Source organism: Procambarus clarkii, chromosome 18, assembly GCF_040958095.1.
Source record: "Procambarus clarkii isolate CNS0578487 chromosome 18, FALCON_Pclarkii_2.0, whole genome shotgun sequence".
In the NCBI taxonomy this organism is placed as follows: Eukaryota; Metazoa; Arthropoda; class Malacostraca; order Decapoda; family Cambaridae; genus Procambarus; species Procambarus clarkii.
Genome location: NC_091167.1, coordinates 19,534,075 through 19,556,574, shown reverse-complemented (window position 1 = coordinate 19,556,574; position 22,500 = coordinate 19,534,075). Strand labels below are relative to the sequence as shown.

At 47.8% G+C, this 22,500-nt stretch overlaps 1 protein-coding gene across 3 annotated transcripts in view; it reads right to left on the bottom strand.

Annotated features, from left to right (window-relative positions):
• Nucleotides 1-22,500, bottom strand: part of LOC123754497 (uncharacterized) — a 126,582-nt gene that overhangs the window by 39,844 nt on the left and 64,238 nt on the right. For all 3 annotated transcript variants that reach the window (XR_011229030.1, XM_069326323.1, XM_069326322.1), the window contains exon 3: nt 3,048-3,224. Coding sequence is in view for 2 of the 3 variants with exons in the window: in XM_069326323.1 (XP_069182424.1) it covers nt 3,048-3,224 (177 nt within the window). In the remaining variant the exon portion in view is untranslated. The remainder of the gene's footprint in view (nt 1-3,047; nt 3,225-22,500) is intronic.

The following is a 22,500-nucleotide window of genomic DNA, read 5'->3' as shown; positions in this document are numbered from 1 at the left end:
ATCTAGTTGAACATCTAAAACAAATTAAAACAAGATAATATACAAGAAAAAAGGTAAAAAAAAAACAAATTACAAAATAACAATTAACTTATCTGACAACGCCACGACAATGAACACCTTCTCCAAGTGAGGAAAATGACCAGTCACTCCTCCGTCACCTTCTCCCCCCATCTTTGCCACTCTCACCATCCTCTATGTCACTTTCACCGTCGTATGTGTCACCTGCGTCGTAACAGTTCTCACTTTCGCCGTATCCTATGTATCTTTCTCCCAAACCTGTGTCATTATCCCTATTAAATACGTCCTTGTCACCATGGAAACTTTCCATATGTGAAATATGAGACAGAAAAAACCTCCCAAGCCAAACCTTAAAGACTCGGTATATTCTATAAGAATAGCCTAAAGAATCAAGAACTGTGCTATAATAACCGGGAGATTCTTAAAGAATAGCCTAAAGAATCAAGAACTGTGCTATAATAACCGGGAGATTCTTAAAGAATAGCCTAAAGAATCAAGAACTGTGCTATAATAACCGGGAGATTCTTAAAGAATAGCCTAAAGAATCAAGAACTGTGCTATAATAACCGGGAGATTCTCTAAGAATAGCCTAAAGAATCAACTACTCTGCTATAATAACCGGGAGATTCTTAAATAGCCTAAAGAATCAACTACTCTGCTATAATAACCGGGAGATTCTTAAAGAATAGCCTAAAGAATTAAAATTTAATATCAGTTTTCAAAAGAATATTATAGGAAATTATCCAGAATTATCCAAAGGATTGACGGTATATCCATCATTCCTGGATATGTCTACTGGATCCATTCGATGTGTATCCACCTAATTGTGCTTGCGGGGGTTGAGCTTCGGCTCTTTGGTCCCGCCTCTCAACCGTCACTTTGCTGGTGCGCAGGTTACTGAGCCTATTGGGCTCTGTGTATTCACCTAGTTGTGCTTGCGGAAGTTGAGCTCTGCTCTTTCGGCCCGCCTCTCAACTGTCAATTAATCAACTGTTACTAACTTCTAACTAGCAAATTAACGAGCAGTGGTGCAAGGACTGTGCCCTGGGGGTACAGAGCAGTGGTGCAAGGACTGTGCCCTGGGGTACAGAGCAGTGGTGCAAGAACTATGTCCTGGGGTACAGAGCAGTGGTGCCAGGACTGTGCCCTGGGGTACAGAGCAGCGGTGCAAGGACTGTGCCCTGGGGTACAGAGCAGTGCTGCCAGGACTGTGCCCTGGGGTACAGAGCAGTGCTGCAAGGACTGTGCCCTGGGGTACAGAGCAGCGGTACAAGGACTGTGCCCTGGGGTACAGAGCAGTGGTGCAAGGACTGTGCCCTGGGGTACAGAGCTTTTCATTGCATTTGGGCTTAATCTTACTTGATTGACTGTCACTCTCTGCATTCTGTTTGACAGAAAGTTGTAAATCCAACGCCCCACTTTACCCGCTATTCCCACTGATCTCATTTTATGTGCTATCACTCCTTGGTCACACGTGTCGAATACCTTCACAAAGTCTGTGTACACAACATCTGCATTTTCCTTTTCTTCTAAAGCTTCTGTGATTCTGCCATAGTGGATGAGTAACCGTGACAGACAGGATCTTCCCGCTCTAAATCCCAGTTGTCCTGGGTTGAGTAGTTCATTGTTTTCCATAAAATTAGAAATTTGATTCCTAATCACTCTTTCAAAAACTTTTATTATGATTCATGTTAGTGCAACTGGTCTATAATATTTTCCCAAAGCTTTAATACCTCCCTGGTGCAGAGGAGCTATATCTGATTCATATATATCTGATACACACACACACACACACACATATATATATATATATATATATATATATATATATATATATATATATATATATATATATATATATATATATATATATATATATATATGATAGATTTATAGGAAGTGATGTGGTGGAGGCTGACTCCATACACAGTTTCAAGTGTAGATATGATAGAGCCCAAAAGGCTCAGGAACCTGTACACCAGTTGATTGACGGTTGAGAGGCGGGACCAAAGAGCCAGAGCTCAACCCCCGCAAGCACAACTAGGTGAGAACACACAAACATAAACTATAAGGATGCAGTGGCTCCCTGCCAGGTACCTATACACTATTAGGTGGACAGAAGCATGAATTGAAAGAAATTGTCCAACTGTTTATGTGTCAGCTTGCGTGTGTGTGACTCAGTCATGCATACCATGCATGACTGAGAGTGAAAATAGTCATGCATTCCGATATATATATATATATATATATATATATATATATATATATATATATATATATATATATATATTGTTGAATATGACCGAAAAGGTAAGATTAATAATTCTAACCCGAATTTTCTCAATATTTCTTATGTTTTTCTTATTTTTTTGTTTTGAAAATGTAATACGAATTACGAAACGTGTTCAGGCGTCAGACAATTAAAATATGAATTTTGGAGAATTGTTATTTTTATTACCACCGACAGTGAAGAAAAATATAAGAAATATTGAGAAAATTCGTTAGAATTATTAATCTTACCTTTTCGGTCATATTCAACAATATATATATATATATATATATATATATATATATATATATATATATATATATATATATATATATATATATATATATATATATATATATATATATGTATTACAAGCAAAAATAGCCGGAACGCATATATACATGCTGGCAGAAGTCAAGAGTAATTAAGACAGAGAGACAGACAGACAGAAAACGATGGAGAAAGGGTGGTTGAACACTTTCAAGTCGAGAGGTAATTGACCGAGATGGCAACTTTTCCTCCCCCCAGATGGCGTTCGTGTAAATCTCCCGCCAAAACCCTACCGCGGGGTAACCACTTTTGAAAGTTTTCACAAAACTCCCGCCTCCACACACACACACACACACACACACACACACACACACACACACACACACACACACACACACACACACACACACACACACACACACACACACACGAACCATGCGTTCCCTCTCTGGATCGCCACAGCGAAGCGCTGAAACCCAAGACTACTCACCGCAAAGGGGCACTTCGCCGCCCCAAGAGCCGTTCTTCTGACAGGTCCTCTCCTCGTCGCCGAAGAGGATGAAGCCCTCCAGGCACTTGTACACCACACGCTCCCCGGGGAAGTAGAACCTGCCGGAGGTGGACACCGTGCCGTTGACGGGCCGCCCGGGACGCCCACACTGGTGACCTGCCGACCAAGGACAACAAGCCGTTAGTGTAGAACAACTTTGGAGGGAAATGTGCGTTTTGTAAATAAAATTTTAACGTTTTGAAGGAGGGAAATGGGGGGTTTAAGGGTCCTGTAGAAGGGGGAATAGGCTGGTCCCTTCCCAGTGCTATATATATATATATATATATATATATATATATATATATATATATATATATATATATATATATATATATATTTAGATATATACAAGAGTTGTTACATTCTTGTAGAGCCACTAGTACGCGTAGCGTTTCGGGCAGGTCCCTGGAATACGATCCCCGCCGCGAAGAATCGTTGTTACAACCAAGTACACATTTTACTGTTGCGTTAAACAGAGGCTACAGTTAAGGAATTGCGCCCAGTAAATCCTCCCCGGCCAGGATACGAACCCATGACAAAGTGCTCGCGGAACGCCAGGCGAGTGTCTTACCACTACACCACGGAGACAATGAAGTCATAATGGCTTGGTGCTTTCCCCTGATAGTTCCCCTTCCCTCCTCCTCCTCCTCTCTCTCTCTCTCTCTCTCTCTCTCTCTCTCTCTCTCTCTCTCTCTCTCTCTCTCTCTCTCTCTCTCTCTCTCTCTCTCTCTCTCTCTCTCTCTCTCTCTCTCTCACTCACTCACTCACTCACTCACTCACTCACTCACTCACTCACTCACTCACTCACTCACTCACTCTCACTCTCACTCTCTCTCTCTCTCTCTCTCTCTCTCTCTCCCTCTCCAACAACAGGTTATACAAACAAGACCTGAGCTATACTCAACAGGATATACAACCATTGTCGCTGTATATCTGCCTATAACTGTTTCTCTCCGCCCGTCCTCGACCTCCACCCCCACCCCCACACCTGTCTGTACTCACCTGGCTGTGTACATCTGTCCTCTATATGTGTAGCAATGTTCACACACACACGCACGCATGCACGCACGCACGCACGCGCCCCCCCCACACACACGCACGCACGCACGCGCCCCCCCCCACACACACGCACGCACGCACGCACGCACGCACGCACGCACACACACACACACACACACACACACACACACACACACACACACACACACACACACACAACCAACCTCTCAACCTCTATCTGACTCTCAGTCTCACTCTATTTCTCAACCCCCCTATGCTATTCAGACCCCTAACTTTCAGACCCATTATGCCCTTCCTACCCCCCTAGATGCCCAGACCCCATTCGCCTACCAGGCACTCCCAGGCACCCCCCTAGCACCCCCCCACTCACCCCCACAGCCCCCACTTGCCCCCCAGACACCCCCCAGTTCCCCCCAGACCCCTGGTGAAAGGGGGAACTCTGACACCCGAGTTTCCAAGAAGAGTCTCAAGGTTTGGTACACCAATGCTGATGGGGTAGCCAATAAAGCAGAAGAGATAAAAGAAAGAGTTAGTGAGGCAGACCCAGACATAGTGGCAATAGTGGAAACTAAAATAAATGGCATGATCTCGGATGCAATCTTTCCAGAGGGGTACCAGGTGATAAGAAAAGAAAGGACACAGAGACAGGGAGGAGGAGTGGCACTACTAATAAAGCGGAAATGGAAGTTTGATGAGCTGGAAAATCCGGGTACCAATGAAAGCACAAGCTTCATACATGGAACTCTGACAGTGGATGGGAAGAAGATTGTAATCTTGATACTCTACAATCCCCCACCAAACAGTAGAAGGCCCAGGCAGGAGTACGAGGACAGCAACAAGACATGTATGGATGAACTGCAGAGGGCAGCAACTTTAGCGCATAGAATGAGAGCGAAGCTGCTGGTCATGGGGGACCTAAATCACGGAGAGATAGATTGGGAAACGAGGAATCCCCATGGCGGGGAAGAGACCTGGGGAGCGAAGCTGGTAGACGTTATTGACAGGAATTTCCTAACACAGCATGTGAAAGAAGATACTAGGGAAAGAGGAGGGGATACGCCCAGCCTATTAGATCTCATTATCACTCAGAATGTAGAAGACATCGAGCAGTTGGAACATGAAATACCACTAGGAGCTAGTGACCATTGTGTCCTAGTCTTTGACTACATGATGGAGTTTAAAATTGTGACCAAAGGACAAGAGGTCCGGGAAAGGAGACTTGATTACAGAAAAGGGGACTACAGAAGGATAAGGGACTACCTGGGAGAAGTGCAGTGGGAGGAAGAACTTAGAGGAAAAACAGTGCAAGGTATGATGAACCAAGTCATATTGAAATGCAAGGAGGCTGAAGATAGATTTATTCCAACAATAAAGGAAAAAAGCAGGAGGGAATATAATAACCCATGGTTTAATAGACAGTATCAGGAAGCAAAGGTGAGAAGCAGGAGGGAGTGGAGGAAGTACAGAAGACAAAGGACAGAGGACAACAGGATTAGATGTAACAGAGCTAGGAATGATTACATTAACATAAGACGAGTGTCGGAAAGAAATTATGAGAATGATATTGCAGTCAAAGCGAAAAAGCAACCAAAATTACTACATAGCCATATAAGAAGGAAGATGTCGGTAAATGACCAAGTGACAAGACTGAGGAAAACAGAAGGGGCATATACAGAAAGCGACAAGGAAATCTGCGAGGTACTGAATGCAAAATTCCATGGAGTGTTCACAACCGAGCCTGAGCAGCTCCCTTTGTTAGAAGAGATTACCCAAGATGAAAGACTATCAGATATAGAGGTGACAGCAGAGGATGTAATGAAACAGTTGACAACACTGGATGCAAATAAAGCTGTTGGACCAGACAAAGTATCACCGTGGATACTTAAAGAGGCAGCGCAGGCTCTCAGCGTGCCTCTGGCAATGATCTTTAATGAGTCACTTATGTCGGGAGAATTGCCCAGTTGCTGGAAGGAGGCAAATGTCGTACCGATTTTCAAAAAAGGTGATAGGGAGGAGGCACTTAACTACAGACCCGTATCACTGACAAGCATCCCCTGCAAAATACTTGAAAGAATAATTAGGCTAAGACTTGTTGAACACCTGGAGAGCATTGGGTTTGTAAACAAGCACCAACATGGGTTCTGGACAGGGAAATCATGCCTAACAAACCTTTTAGAATTCTATGATAAAGTAACAAGGATAAGGCAGGCCAGAGAAGGCTGGGCAGACTGCATATTTCTTGACTGCCAAAAGGCCTTTGATACGGTACCGCACATGAGACTGCTATACAAACTTGAGAGGCAGGCAGGAGTAAGCGGAAAGGCCCTAGTATGGGTGAAGAACTACCTAACAGGAAGGAGCCAGAGGGTAATGGTAAGGGGCGAAAAGTCGGACTGGCGAACAGTAACAAGTGGAGTACCTCAAGGATCGGTGCTGGGACCAATCCTCTTTCTAATTTACGTAAATGATATGTTTACAGGAGTGGAATCATACATGTCAATGTTTGCAGATGACGCAAAATTAATGAGAAGAGTTGTGACAGACGAGGATTGTAGGATCCTCCAAGAGGACTTAAACAGGCTGCAGAGATGGTCAGGGAAATGGCTACTGGAGTTTAACACCAGTAAATGTAAAGTTATGGAAATGGGATCAGGTGACAGGAGACCAAAGGGACAGTACACAATGAAGGGGAACAGCCTACCTGTAACGATTCGAGAAAGAGACCTGGGAGTGGATGTGACACCTAATCTAACTCCTGAGGCACATATAAATAGGATAACGACAGCAGCGTACTCTACACTGGCGAAAATTAGAACATCATTCAGAAACCTAAATGAGGAAGCTTTTAGGGCACTTTACACTGCCTACGTGAGACCCGTCTTAGAGTATGCCGCGCCATCATGGAGCCCCCACCTGAAGAAACACATAAAGAAACTGGAGAAGGTTCAGAAGTTTGCGACGAGGCTTGTCCCAGAGTTACGAGGGATGGGATATGAAGAGCGGCTGATGGAACTGAACCTAACGACACTAGAGAAAAGAAGGGAGAGAGGAGATATGATAGGGACATATAAAATACTCAGGGGAATTGACAAAGTGGAAATAGATGAAATGTTCACACGTAATAATAACAGAACGAGGGGACATGGGTGGAAACTGGAAACTCAGATGAGTCACAGAGATGTTAGGAAGTTTTCTTTTAGCGTGAGAGTAGTAGAAAAATGGAATGCACTTGGGGAACAGGTTGTGGAAGCAAATACTATTCATACTTTTAAAACTAGGTATGATAGGGAAATGGGACAGGAGTCATTGCTGTAAACAACCGATAGCTAGAAAGGCGGGATCCAAGAGTCAATGCTCGATCCTGCAAGCACATATAGGTGAGTACACACACACACACACACACACACACACACACACACACACACACACACACCCGATCCCTACAATCCGAGAGGGGAATGGGGAACCCTCCTCAAACAGTGCACTAGCCACAGGGAGTGCGGCACCACCCCCACATTCTACCCAACAGAGACCCTACCTGCCCCAACCCCTGTCAGCCCCCCCACTAAAAACTCCCCCCACCCACCCCTCTCTCACTCACCCCCCTCCTCACACTCCCCCCTCCCCCCAGGACCTCCCTTCTCCCCCGTCCCCCTAAGCTCCCCACTCTCCCCTACCCCACCTAAGCCTTCCCCTCCCCACCAATCCCCAAAACCCTCCCCTCTTCCTCAACCACCTCAGCCTTCCCTTTCCCCCCACGCCCCCCAAGCCCTCCCCACTTTACTGCCCCCCCCCCCCAAACCCCCCTTTCTCCCCCATCCCCCCAAACCCCCCTTTCTCCCCCATCCCCCCAAACCTCCCCCTCTCACCCCCCCAACCCTCCCCCTTTCACCCCCCAACCCTCCCCCTCTCACCCACCCCCCCAACCCTCCCCCTCACCCACTCCCCCTACCCTCCCCCTCCCCCCCCCCCCTTCACCCGCTCCAACTACCCTCCCCCTCCCCCCCCACCCCCCCAAGTCCTTTCTCCTCCACCAGGCTCCCCGTACCAGATCCTCCCAGCTCCCACTCACCCCAGATCCCAAAGGTCCCCCCCAGAAAAGAAGCAGAAGAGAGTCAGTTTCAGGGTGATGTACTCGATCATAGATGGGATCACAAGCAAGGCAAGTGAACTAAGGGAAAGAGCACAAGAAGTGAACCCAGATGTAATCGGACTCACTGAAACAAAACTCTCTGGAATCATAACGAATGCCGTGTTTCCCCAGGAGTACACAATAATAAGGAAAGAGAGGGAAGGTAGGGGAGGAGGAGGAGTGGCCCTACTCATGAGAAAGGAATGGAGTTTTAAGGAGATGGATATCCCGGGCTGTGAGGGTTTCAGAGACTACATAGCAGGCACCATGACAATGGGAGGATCAAGGATAGTAGTAGCAGTAATATATAATCCTCCACCAAATGACAGAAGACCCAGTCAAGAGTACGAAAACAACAACATGGCAGTTAACACTATAATTGAGAGGGCAGCCTCTGCTGCCTGTAGAAATAGATCCCACCTGCTCATCATGGAGGAATTCAATCACGGCAGGATTGACTGGGAGAACAAGGAACCGCATGGAGGCGAGGATACGTGGAGAGCCAAACTACTGGAGGTGGTGACTAGAAACTTTTTAACCCAGCATGTCAGAGAACCCACAAGGATGAGACGCAATGACGAACCAGCGAGACTCGACCTGGTCTTCACTCTGAACGACTCCGATATAAGAGAAATCGGTTTTGAGGCCCCAGTAGGAATGAGCGACCACAGTGTACTGGCGTTTGAGTACCTGAGTAGAAAGTAGAATAGTTAGCCAGGAAAGTTTGAGTAGAAAGGGAATAGTTAACCAGGAACCACTGGAAGAGTTTGAGATTACCAGTGAGGAAGTAAGGAAGTGTTTACTAGAGTTGGATGTGACAAAGGCTATAGGCCCAGATGGAATCTCCCCTTGGATACTAAAGGAAGGAGCAGAAGAACTGTGCCTCCCACTCTCCATAGTATATAACAAATCACTCGTAACAGAGGAACTGCCAGAAATTTGGAAAGCAGCTAACGTAGTCCCGGTATACAAGAAAGGGAATAGACAGGAGGCACTGAACTACAGGCCAGTGTCCCTAGCCTGCATACCATGCAAGCTGACGGAGAAGATTGTGCGAAGAAAGCTAGTGGAACATCTGGAGCGGAGAAACTTTGTAACACAGCATCAACATGGGTTTAGGGATGGCAGGTCCTGCCTCACAGGGTTACTTGATTTCTACGACCAGGCAACAAAAATCAGGCAAGAAAGAGAAGGGTGGGCAGACTGTATATTTTTGGATTGTCAAAAAGCCTTTGATACAGTACCACACAAGAGGCTAGTGAAAAAGCTGGAGATGCAGGCTGGAGTGAAAGGGAAGGTACTCCGTTGGATACAGGAGTACCTAAGTAACAGGAGACAACGAGTCTGTGTGAGGGGTGAGGTCTCAGATTGGCGAGACGTCACAAGTGGAGTCCCGCAGGGGTCAGTCCTTGGACCTATACTGTTTCTGATATATGTAAATGATCTCCCAGAGGGTATAGATTCGTTCCTCTCAATGTTTGCTGATGATGCTAAAATTATGATGATTGAAACAGAGGATGATAGTAGGAGGCTACAAGATGACCTAGACAGACTGAGTGAATGGTCCAACAAATGGCTGTTGAAGTTCAACCCGAGTAAATGCAAAGTAATGAAACTAGGCGGTGGAAACAGGAGGCCAGACACAGGATACAGAATAGGAGATGAAGTACTTAATGAAACGGACAGAGAGAAAGATCTAGGAGTTGATATCACACCAAACCTGTCTCCTGAAGCCCACATAAAAAGAATTACGTCTGCGGCATATGCGAGGCTGGCTAACATCAGAACAGCCATCAGGAATCATTCAGAATCTTGTATACCACATATGTAAGACCAATCCTGGAGTATGTGGCTCCAGCATGGAGCCCGTACCTTGTCAAGCACAAGACGAAGCTGGAAAAAGTTCAGAGGTATGACACTAGACTAGTCCCAGAACTAAGAGGCATGAGTTACGAGGAAAGGCTGCGGGAAATGCACCTCACGCCACTGGAAGACAGAAGAGTAAGGGGAGACATGATCACTACCTATAAAATTCTCAGAGGAATTAACAGGATAGATAAAGATAAACTATTTAACACGGGTGGTACACGAACAAGGGGTTTCCAACAAGGTGGAAACTGAGTATCTACATGAGCCACAGGGACGTTAGAAAGAACTTTTTCAGTGTCAGAGTAGTTAACAGGTGGAATGCATTAGGAAGTGATGTGGTGGAGGCTGACTCCATACACAGTTTCAAGTGTAGATATGATAGAGCCCAGTAGGCTCAGGAACCTGTACACCTGTTGATTGACAGTTGAGAGGCGAGGCCAAAGAGCCAAAGCTCAACCCCCGCAAGCACAACCTAACCTAACCTAACCTAACCTAACCTAACCTTACCTAACCTAACCTAACCACACATAGAAAACGTGAATGTTTGGGAGCCGTTTATATTCTGTAGTACATCGAATTTTGTCCGTTGTGTCATTTTGACGATAAAATGCCATATATATTATTCCTGAGTAGAGGTTGCTTGTGGGGGGGGGGTCTTGCGCGATTGAGACGCCTGGTCAGAGACCGGGCCGCGGGGATGTTGATCCACGAAACCAACGCATGGTATGGTTGTGTCATTAATTTATGAGTGTAACATAAATATATATATGACTTCCTCTGTGTCTGGCTCTGTGTCTGGCTCTGTGTCTGGCTCTGTGTCTGGCTGTGTGTCTGGCTGTGTGTCTGGCTCTGTGTCTGGCTCTGTGTCTGGCTCTGTGTCTGGCTGTGTGTCTGGCTGTGTGTCTGGCTCTGTGTCTGGCTGTGTGTCTGGCTGTGTGTCTGGCTGTGTGTCTGGCTGTGTGTCTGGCTCTGTGTCTGGCTCTGTGTCTGGCTGTGTGTCTGGCTCTGTGTCTGGCTGTGTGTCTGGCTCTGTGTCTGGCTCTGTGTCTGGCTCTGTGTCTGGCTCTGTGTCTGGCTCTGTGTCTGGCTGTGTCTGGCTCTGTGTCTGGCTCTGTGTCTGGCTCTGTGTCTGGCTCTGTGTCTGGCTGTGTATCTGGCTCTGTGTCTGGCTCTGTATCTGGCTCTGTGTCTGGCTCTGTGTCTGGCTCTGTGTCTGGCTCTGTGTCTGGCTCTGTGTCTGGCTCTGTGTCTGGCTGTGTGTCTGGCTCTGTGTCTGGCTCTGTGTCTGGCTGTGTGTCTGGCTGTGTGTCTGGCTCTGTATCTGGCTCTGTGTCTGGCTCTGTGTCTGGCTCTGTGTCTGGCTCTGTGTCTGGCTCTGTGTCTGGCTCTGTGTCTGGCTCTGTATCTGGCTCTGTGTCTGGCTGTGTGTCTGGCTCTGTGTCTGGCTCTGTGTCTGGCTGTGTGTCTGGCTCTGTGTCTGGCTCTGTATCTGGCTCTGTGTTTGGCTCTGTGTCTGGCTGTGTGTCTGGCTGTGTGTCTGGCTGTGTGTCTGGCTCTGTGTCTGGCTCTGTGTCTGGCTGTGTGTCTGGCTGTGTGTCTGGCTGTGTGTCTGGCTGTGTGTCTGGCTCTGTGTCTGGCTCTGTGTCTGGCTCTGTGTCTGGCTGTGTGTCTGGCTCTGTGTCTGGCTGTGTGTCTGGCTGTGTGTCTGGCTCTGTGTCTGGCTCTGTGTCTGGCTCTGTGTCTGGCTGTGTGTCTGGCTCTGTGTCTGGCTCTGTGTCTGGCTCTGTGTCTGGCTGTGTGTCTGGCTCTGTGTCTGGCTCTGTGTCTGGCTGTGTGTCTGGCTCTGTGTCTGGCTCTGTGTCTGGCTCTGTGTCTGGCTCTGTGTCTGGCTGTGTGTCTGGCTCTGTGTCTGGCTCTGTGTCTGGCTCTGTGTCTGGCTCTGTGTCTGGCTCTGTGTCTGGCTGTGTATCTGGCTGTGTGTCTGGCTCTGTGTCTGGCTCTGTGTCTGGCTCTGTGTCTGGCTCTGTGTCTGGCTCTGTGTCTGGCTGTGTGTCTGGCTGTGTGTCTGGCTGTGTGTCTGGCTCTGTGTCTGGCTCTGTGTCTGGCTCTGTGTCTGGCTCTGTGTCTGGCTCTGTGTCTGGCTCTGTGTCTGGCTCTGTGTCTGGCTGTGTGTCTGGCTCTGTGTCTGGCTGTGTGTCTGGCTGTGTGTCTGGCTGTGTGTCTGGCACTGTGTCTGGCTGTGTGTCTGGCTGTGTATCTGGCTGTGTGTCTGGCTCTGTGTCTGGCTCTGTGTCTGGCTCTGTGTCTGGCTCTGTGTCTGGCTCTGTGTCTGGCTCTGTGTCTGGCTCTGTATCTGGCTGTGTGTCTGGCTCTGTGTCTGGCTCTGTGTCTGGCTCTGTGTCTGGCTCTGTGTCTGGCTCTGTGTCTGGCTGTGTGTCTGGCTGTGTGTCTGGCTCTGTGTCTGGCTCTGTATCTGGCTCTGTGTCTGGCTCTGTGTCTGGCTGTGTGTCTGGCTGTGTGTCTGGCTGTGTGTCTGGCTGTGTGTCTGGCTCTGTATCTGGCTCTGTGTCTGGCTCTGTGTCTGGCTCTGTGTCTGGCTGTGTGTCTGGCTGTGTGTCTGGCTGTGTGTCTGGCTCTGTGTCTGGCTCTGTGTCTGGCTCTGTGTCTGGCTCTGTGTCTGGCTCTGTGTCTGGCTGTGTGTCTGGCTGTGTGTCTGGCTGTGTGTCTGGCTCTGTGTCTGGCTCTGTGTCTGGCTCTGTGTCTGGCTGTGTCTGGCTCTGTGTCTGGCTCTGTGTCTGGCTCTGTGTCTGGCTCTGTGTCTGGCTGTGTGTCTGGCTCTGTGTCTGGCTGTGTGTCTGGCTCTGTGTCTGGCTCTGTGTCTGGCTGTGTGTCTGGCTCTGTGTCTGGCTCTGTGTCTGGCTCTGTGTCTGGCTCTGTGTCTGGCTCTGTGTCTGGCTGTGTGTCTGGCTGTGTGTCTGGCTGTGTGTCTGGCTCTGTGTCTGGCTCTGTGTCTGGCTGTGTGTCTGGCTGTGTGTCTGGCTGTGTGTCTGGCTCTGTGTCTGGCTCTGTGTCTGGCTCTGTGTCTGGCTGTGTGTCTGGCTCTGTGTCTGGCTCTGTGTCTGGCTCTGTGTCTGGCTCTGTGTCTGGCTCTGTGTCTGGCTCTGTGTCTGGCTCTGTGTCTGGCTGTGTGTCTGGCTCTGTGTCTGGCTCTGTGTCTGGCTCTGTGTCTGGCTCTGTGTCTGGCTGTGTGTCTGGCTCTGTGTCTGGCTGTGTGTCTGGCTGTGTGTCTGGCTGTGTGTCTGGCTGTGTGTCTGGCTCTGTGTCTGGCTCTGTGTCTGGCTCTGTGTCTGGCTGTGTGTCTGGCTCTGTGTCTGGCTCTGTGTCTGGCTGTGTGTCTGGCTGTGTGTCTGGCTCTGTGTCTGGCTCTGTGTCTGGCTGTGTGTCTGGCTGTGTGTCTGGCTCTGTGTCTGGCTCTGTGTCTGGCTCTGTGTCTGGCTCTGTGTCTGGCTCTGTGTCTGGCTCTGTGTCTGGCTCTGTGTCTGGCTCTGTGTCTGGCTGTGTATCTGGCTGTGTGTCTGGCTCTGTGTCTGGCTCTGTGTCTGGCTCTGTGTCTGGCTCTGTGTCTGGCTCTGTGTCTGGCTGTGTGTCTGGCTGTGTGTCTGGCTGTGTATCTGGCTGTGTGTCTGGCTGTGTGTCTGGCTGTGTATCTGGCTGTGTGTCTGGCTGTGTGTCTGGCTGTGTGTCTGGCTCTGTGTCTGGCTCTGTGTCTGGCTGTGTATCTGGCTGTGTGTCTGGCTGTGTGTCTGGCTCTGTGTCTGGCTGTGTGTCTGGCTGTGTATCTGGCTGTGTGTCTGGCTCTGTGTCTGGCTCTGTGTCTGGCTCTGTGTCTGGCTCTGTGTCTGGCTCTGTGTCTGGCTCTGTGTCTGGCTCTGTGTCTGGCTCTGTATCTGGCTGTGTGTCTGGCTCTGTGTCTGGCTCTGTGTCTGGCTCTGTGTCTGGCTCTGTGTCTGGCTCTGTGTCTGGCTCTGTGTCTGGCTCTGTGTCTGGCTCTGTGTCTGGCTCTGTGTCTGGCTGTGTGTCTGGCTGTGTGTCTGGCTGTGTATCTGGCTGTGTGTCTGGCTGTGTGTCTGGCTGTGTGTCTGGCTGTGTGTCTGGCTCTGTGTCTGGCTGTGTGTCTGGCTCTGTGTCTGGCTGTGTGTCTGGCTCTGTGTCTGGCTGTGTGTCTGGCTGTGTGTCTGGCTGTGTGTCTGGCTGTGTGTCTGGCTCTGTGTCTGGCTCTGTGTCTGGCTCTGTGTCTGGCTCTGTGTCTGGCTGTGTGTCTGGCTCTGTGACTGGCTCTGTGTCTGGCTGTGTGTCTGGCTGTGTATCTGGCTGTGTGTCTGGCTCTGTGTCTGGCTGTGTGTCTGGCTCTGTGTCTGGCTGTGTGTCTGGCTGTGTGTCTGGCTGTGTGTCTGGCTGTGTGTCTGGCTGTGTGTCTGGCTGTGTGTCTGGCTGTGTGTCTGGCTGTGTGTCTGGCTGTGTGTCTGGCTGTGTGTCTGGCTCTGTACCTGGTTGTGTGTCTGGCTGTGTGTCTGGCTCTGTGTCTGGCTCTGTGTCTGGCTCTGTGTCTGGCTCTGTATCTGGCTCTGTATCTGGCTGTGTGTCTGGCTGTGTGTCTGGCTGTGTGTCTGGCTGTGTGTCTGGCTCTGTGTCTGGCTCTGTGTCTGGCTCTGTGTCTGGCTGTGTGTCTGGCTGTGTGTCTGGCTGTGTGTCTGGCTCTGTGTCTGGCTCTGTATCTGGCTGTGTGTCTGGCTGTGTGTCTGGATGTGTGTCTGGCTGTGTGTCTGGCTGTGTGTCTGGCTGTGTGTCTGGCTGTGTGTCTGGCTCTGTGTCTGGCTCTGTATCTGGCTCTGTGTCTGGCTGTGTGTCTGGCTCTGTGTCTGGCTCTGTGTCTGGCTGTGTATCTGGCTGTGTGTCTGGCTGTGTGTCTGGCTGTGTGTCTGGCTGTGTGTCTGGCTGTGTGTCTGGCTGTGTGTCTGGCTGCGTGTCTGGCTGTGTGTCTGGCTCTGTGTCTGGCTCTGTGTCTGGCTCTGTGTCTGGCTGTGTATCTGGCTCTGTGTCTGGCTCTGTGTCTGGCTGTGTATCTGGCTCTGTGTCTGGCTGTGTATCTGGCTCTGTGTCTGGCTCTGTGTCTGGCTGTGTGTCTGGCTGTGTGTCTGGCTGTGTGTCTGGCTGTGTCTGGCTGTGTGTCTGGCTGTGTGTCTGGCTGTGTGTCTGGCTGTGTCTGGCTGTGTCTGGCTCTGTGTCTGGCTGTGTGTCTGGCTGTGTGTCTGGCTGTGTGTCTGGCTGTGTGTCTGGCTCTGTGTCTGGTTGTGTGTCTGGCTGTGTGTCTGGCTGTGTGTCTGGCTGTGTGTCTGGCTGTGTGTCTGGCTCTGTGTCTGGCTCTGTATCTGGCTCTGTGTCTGGCTGTGTGTCTGGCTCTGTATCTGGCTCTGTGTCTGGCTGTGTGTCTGGCTCTGTATCTGGCTCTGTATCTGGCTCTGTGTCTGGCTCTGTGTCTGGCTGTGTGTCTGGCTGTGTGTCTGGCTGTGTGTCTGGCTGTGTGTCTGGCTGTGTGTCTGGCTGTGTGTCTGGCTCTGTATCTGGCTCTGTATCTGGCTCTGTGTCTGGCTCTGTGTCTGGCTCTGTGTCTGGCTCTGTGTCTGGCTGTGTGTCTGGCTGTGTGTCTGGCTGTGTGTCAGGCTCTGTGTCTGGCTGTGTATCTGGCTCTGTGTCTGGCTGTGTATCTGGCTCTGTGTCTGGCTCTGTGTCTGGCTCTGTGTCTGGCTCTGTGTCAGGCTCTGTATCTGGCTCTGTATCTGGCTCTGTGTCTGGCTCACAAGCAACATTCCTGACCAATAACGTTGTCAGTTGCCCTTTAGCTAATCATGATTGGATATCCGGCTCTGACTGAACCAGCTGCCCTTGATTGGGGCATGGAGGGAATGAGGGAGGGAATGAGGGAGGGAATGAGGGAGAGAGAAGGGAGGGGTAAGGTAGGTAGGTAGGTAGGTTTGGTGACTCTGTACTCGCCTATTTCCGATGTGGTTTTCATAAATGGGGATTTTATATGTCTCTAACATGTCCCCCCACTACTCGCTCTCTCTTGTTTTTATAGTGTCTGTGTGGTTTAGTTGGTTACTATCTGAGGTGAAGTGGGTTGTTAGGATCAGGTGGATGAGAGGTTTGTTACTGGCCTAGTTAGCTTGTTAGTGGCCTTGGTGAGGGTGATTTGGTCTGGTTAGTTAGTGGTTGGTATAACAAGGTCTCTCTGTCTCTCTCTGTCTCTGTCTCTGTCTCTCTCTCTGTCTGTCTCTGTCTCTGTCTCTGTCTCTGTCTCTGTCTCTCTCTCTCTCTCTCTCTCTCTCTCTCTCTCTCTCTCTCTCTCTCTCTCTTTCTGTCTCTCTCTCTCTCTCTTTCTGTCTCTCTCTCTATCTCTCTCTCACTCTGTCTCTCTCTCTCTCTCTCTCTCTCTCTCTCTCTCTCTCTCTCTCTCTCTCTCTCTCTCTCTCTCTCTCTCTCTCTCTCTCTTTCTGTCTCTCTCTCTCTCTCTTTCTGTCTCTCTCTCTCTATCTCTCTCTCACTCTCTCTCTCTCTCTCTCTCTCTCTCTCTCTCTCTCTCTCTCTCTCTCTCTCTCTCTCTCTCTCTCTCTCTCTCCCTCAGGTGTCACCACCTTGAGGTGGTCCGCCTACTGACTCCAGCAACTCACACCTCCTCATAACTTTCTCCTCTTGCAACTCTCCATGCAATTAATGCCATTGATCAACTCCCACCCCCTCCCCCCCCTCCCCCCCCTCCCCCCCCCCTCAACAGCTGACGAACCACGTCCCAAGTATCATGTAGGTCGAGATCATTTCCCCTCATGATGTGAGTGCAGAGGGAAGCTGGGATATGAGGACAAGGAGCTGGGATATGAGGACAAGGAGCTGGGATATGAGGACAAGGAGCTGAGATACGAGGACAAGGAGCTGAGATATGAGGACAAGGAGCTGGGATATGAGAACAAGGAGCTGGGATATGAGGACAAGGAGCTGGGATATGAGGACAAGGAGCTGGGATATGAGGACAAGGAGCTGGGATATGAGGACAAGGAGCTGGGATATGAGGACAAGGAGCTGGGATATGAGGACAAGGAGCTGGGATACGAGGACAAGGAGCTGGGATACGAGAACAAGGAGCTGGGATACGAGGACAAGGAGCTGGGATACGAGAACAAGGAGCTGGGATACGAGAACAAGGAGCTGGGATACGAGGACAAGGAGCTGGGATACGAGGACAAGGAGCTAAGATACGAGGACAAGGAGCTGGGATACGAGGACAAGGAGCTAAGATACGAGAACAAGGAGCTGGGATACGAGGACAGAGGGAAGGAAAGGTGCCCCACAAAACACTTGGGACCACCAGAACATCGAACGCCCAACCCGACAAACAGCTATAAACCGTCGCTCTTTACCGACCAGTCCAAGTGGCCAATTCCTGGACGTCGGACGCAGGTTCGCCAGACCACGCCCGATCTAACCTTCCTCCCCCCTCTTATCCCCCCTTTGCTATCTCCACCATCATCACCACCTTTGCTCTGACACCTTTGTTCGTGTCTGCCTCTCCCCTGTGAACTTTGTCCTTCTCCTTTGTTTTCTTCCTTGTATATCTACGCTTCTTAACTCCTCTGTTTATTCCATTCTCTTCTGATCCACAACTTATTGCCCAAGTGTTCCGCACAAACATTTTTGGCTTGATCGGGAGCCGGTCGGCCGAGCATGCAGCACGCGGGACTTGTGATCCTGTGGTCCTGGGTTCGATCCCGGGCGCCGGCGAGAAGCAATGGGCAGAGTTTCTTTCACCCAATGTTACCTAGCAGTAAAATAGGTACCTGGGTGTTAGTCAGCTGTCACGGGCTGCTTCCTGGGGGTGCAGGCCTGGTCGAGGACCGGGCCGCGGGGACACTGAAAGCCCCGAAATCATATCAAGATAACCTCAAGATAGGCCTAGATGTAGTACAGAATGATGCCATGCGCATCATCCTGGGTTGTCCTAGAACTGTCAGAATTGTTAACATGAGAAAGGAACTAAACTTACCTTCCATTTACGAAAGAATAGTTCTACTTAGTACTATGTTTTGCGCCAAAACTTTGAAAAATAATGGTCCCCTCAGCTCTATCCAAATTAAATTGAGATCCATTCAAAACAATTCTGACTGTTCCCTCAATCCGCCGCAAAAAGCTCCCTACAGTGTGTGGCTCAGTTGTTGTGCCTATAATCTTCCAACCCGTTCTCGCAAATTTAATAAGTCAATATTGACTTATTAAATATGTGCATAGGTGACATACTTAACATAATAGATACTCTTAAAAAGATTCATAGAAAACACCGACCTTACCTAACCTACTTAGTATGTTAAGATAAGCATCTTATTGCTTCGTAATTACAATTATTACCTAATCTTCAGAAACAATCATTAGATAATCTTCAGAAACTGAATGTGTCTCTTAACCCTGATAAAACTGTTCACTATATTCCCCCTTGGAAAGATGTGGAGGTCTCTCTGCATTATACCCCCATCAGTGTAAAACAAATGTATAACACTGACATTTTGAGATGTATAACATTAGAAGCTATTGACAGTCATCTTCAAAATTTCAAACCGACTGAATCCTATGCCTTTACTGATGGCTCTGTGCAGTTAGGCCCTGGTAGAACAGGTTGTGCATGTGCAGTGTATAAAGGGAATGAAATGATCATGTCTAGTACACAGAGATTGAACAACTGGGCAAGCACGACACAGACCGAGCTATTGGGTATTTATCTAGCCACTGAATACCTTAAACTCAATGATGGTGGAGTGATATTCAGTGACTCTAAAAGTGCTCTGCAGTCCTTAAATAACCCATCACAATGTATGTCTGAAGTAGCTTGTAATATTAAATGGAATGGAATTTTTGCCATTGATAATAACTCTTGTATAAAATTTGTGTGGATCCCATCCCATGTTGGAGTTGGAAAACATGACTTTGTAGATCAATTGGCCAATGAGGCTTGCAGGAAAGAAAACATTGATTATGACTTTGGACTATCTAATGCAATTATTAGAAACATACAAATTAAAGAAATTAATTCAGATTTAGAAGAACTAAGAAATGCCCAGAGACCTGAAAGCTGCAGTATTAAAAGTTATGACAAGTTTTGTAATAATAGGTATTTGTATGGTCAGCACAGTAACCGGACCAGGCAATGTGATATAGTCATTGTGGTAATTCGCCTTGCCTATAGACACATCTGGCAGGTTAGTGAGGCTGAGCCACTACCAGAATACTCAGATTGTAAACTCTGTGATAAACCTTTAATGCATTCACTAGAACACTATATTGTTGAGTGTGAAACCGTAAAGGACTTTAGACCTCCTGGCCTCTCGTACCACCAACTGTGTAACTATTTTATTGACTCAGGTGATCTGGACGACATCCTAACAATTTACCCAAAATTTGCTTGTCCATTTTAAAGAATGAAGAACAATTTTTATTTATATTACTTCTAAGCTGCATCACTTATGAACCCATCCCTGCACTTGTGTGGCAGTGCACAGTAGAAAGTTGTTTTCGCATATCCATACCTTAAAACATTGATTGTAACCATGATATATATGTGCTTCAGCCTACAGTTTAGACCTATTGTCTTATGTATGACCCTCTGTCCTGCGTGACAGTGAATACCAGCATTATCCTCACTTTAATAAGACTTAATTGAAATCCTCAGATTAGGCAAAATTGTAATTAATTTTGTCAATTAAGATGTTAATAATAAATAATGACTTAGTAATATATTAAAACAGCGCCTATGGCATGTGGTCACTGGAAGGGGGGGGGGTTATGGGGGGGGAGAGGGGGAGGTGTGTGTGTGTAGGGGGAACAAGGATATGGGGGTGTGTGGGGGGGGGGTGGCCCACTTACATAATAAATCTATGAGGATGTTACAGTGATCTTTCCCACACACCAGGAGCTGTAAGATCTGAGGTAATGGTGGTCTGTCTGTCTCTCTGTCTATCTGTCTGTCTGTCTCTCTCTCTCTCTCTCTCTCTCTCTCTCTCTCTCTCTCTCTCTCTCTCTCTCTCTCTCTGCCTCTGCCTCTCTCTCTCTCTCTCCCTCTGCCTCTCTCTCTCTCTCTCTCTCTCTCTCTCTCTCTCTCTCTCTCTCTCTCTCTCTCTCTCTCTCTCTCTCTCTCTCTCTCTCTCTCTCTGCCTCTGCCTCTGCCTCTCTCTCTCCCTCTGCCTCTCTCTCTCTCTCTCTCTCTCTCTCTCTCTCTCTCTCTCTCTCTCTCTCTCTCTCTCTCAGTCCACTCACGTCATTACAGATGTAAACACACACGCACCTACAATGTTAAGTGTTAACAATCGCCCGATACAACCAACCACGTAGCGTCATTAACAATAGCGGCGGCCTCCGTATAACGTGCTGGTCGTACTGATGCCTCACTTACAACCACCTCTCTATACTGGTCAGGAGCAGCTCACTCCGGCCCACACACGGGAGTCACTGACGAGTTATGCAACCATTTACGAAACCTTTGTATCTTTCGACGTTCAGTGCGGCTGTGTTTACACTTTTTAAACGGTTTACGAGATTGGAAACTTCACAAGCCGAGTTTATTGTCGTTATAAACAACGTTGAATTTGAATTTGAATTTTGAATTTGAATTTGAATTTGAACGTCGTAGAGCTTCGGAGCTTGTGGACTGTTTACAAAATGTAAACAAAGCCGCCATGATGGAGGAAAGATGTATGAGTTTTCGTTTTCGTAAATACCTGATGAATCCCGTCCCTGCGATAGGATTCACAGAGCACTTATGTGTCCACTTACGATACCTTCGCGTCTTATTTCTGTCAAGCCGGCTTAGTCGGTATGTACTAAACAGTTTACGAGCTCCAAGGAGATACGGAAGGCCTTGTAACACTTAAGAGCTCGCAAAATGGACAGTGAATGCCGACTAAGCCGCCATGATGGAGATATGAGGTCGTTTAAAACAATAATATTTGGTTGAGAAAGACCTGTTAAGTCTGGGAATTGAAGTTGGGACCATTCGCTAATCAGTCGGACCCTCAAATGTCGACATTTTAACTCTCACAGCTATTCGACTTAACAAAACTTATATTAGGCAGATTTAATATACATTTTAGGAGGAAATGTATATGTTTATCTCTCAGAATGTTTGGTAATATGTTTATTGTTTGTGATGTGTGTCTATGTATGTATTAACACGTTGTACTGAACGGGGTGAGAATAGCTTGAGCTACCTCATCCCTTTGTGTGTATTTTACCTCAATAAACTTATTTCAATTTCAATTTCAATATACATTTTATCAACATCGGCTGTTGATGGAATCTTTTTTGTTTTGATTTTGCCGCCAAAATGGACTCTCTACTCCATTCTTTTAGCTTGATTCATTCGTTGCAATATTTTGCGTAAGTCCGTGTATAATTCTGCTGGCAATGATGAAGTGTAGCTTTCCTTAATTTCTGACCTCGAAAGTAAACTTTGACACTAATTTTCAAATTAATATAATGGCAGGAAACCTCTCACGCTGCGAAATTGTCGAGGTAAAACAAATGACTGTCGTCTGAAGGTTTCCCGCCAAATGCTGTAAAACACAGACGACACTTAGTCATTGTTCTTTTGTAAATACAACCAAATCAATACAAATTTGTCAAAATATATTTAGTTTTACAATATTACTTTCTATTAAATTCATCTGGCGAGGCTTTCCATAAGATTTGAATGAATCGCAAAAACAAATGAATGTCGCTCGAGGTTTTGGCGGGTGAAGGCGCCATGTTGCCAAACAGTACTGTACATCTTGCAGGTCGCAGCTTCGGCCTTGAGATGCAATTTTAAGACACTAGAAATGGCTGAACAAGAAAATTACGTAAATAAATAACACATAAAGCCACTTGTGGGGGGCAGAGATAGCCATGATAAATCAAGAGAAAATTGAATAAATAAATAAAAATGACAGCCTAACAACTAAAATTATTTTTGTATTCACAGCTAAAAACAATTCGAGTATTCCATACACGCAGCAACCTCGGCGTTGCATAACGATACATAATACATCATGGATACACAATACATAATACATCAAGGATACAGCACGTATTGGGTGTGCAAGCAGCCTAGCCAGAGAGCCATTACACAACCCAACATCATTCTATTGTGGCGCAGTAGTCTGCGTCATGTATCCACACTCGTCAGGGATTGTTCAATCCCGGGAGGAGGATAGTGACGGCTAGTTTCCCTTCACCCACATGCATCTATTCACCTAGCAGGGAATAGGTGCACACGGGAGTTAGAAAACTGTTGTGGCT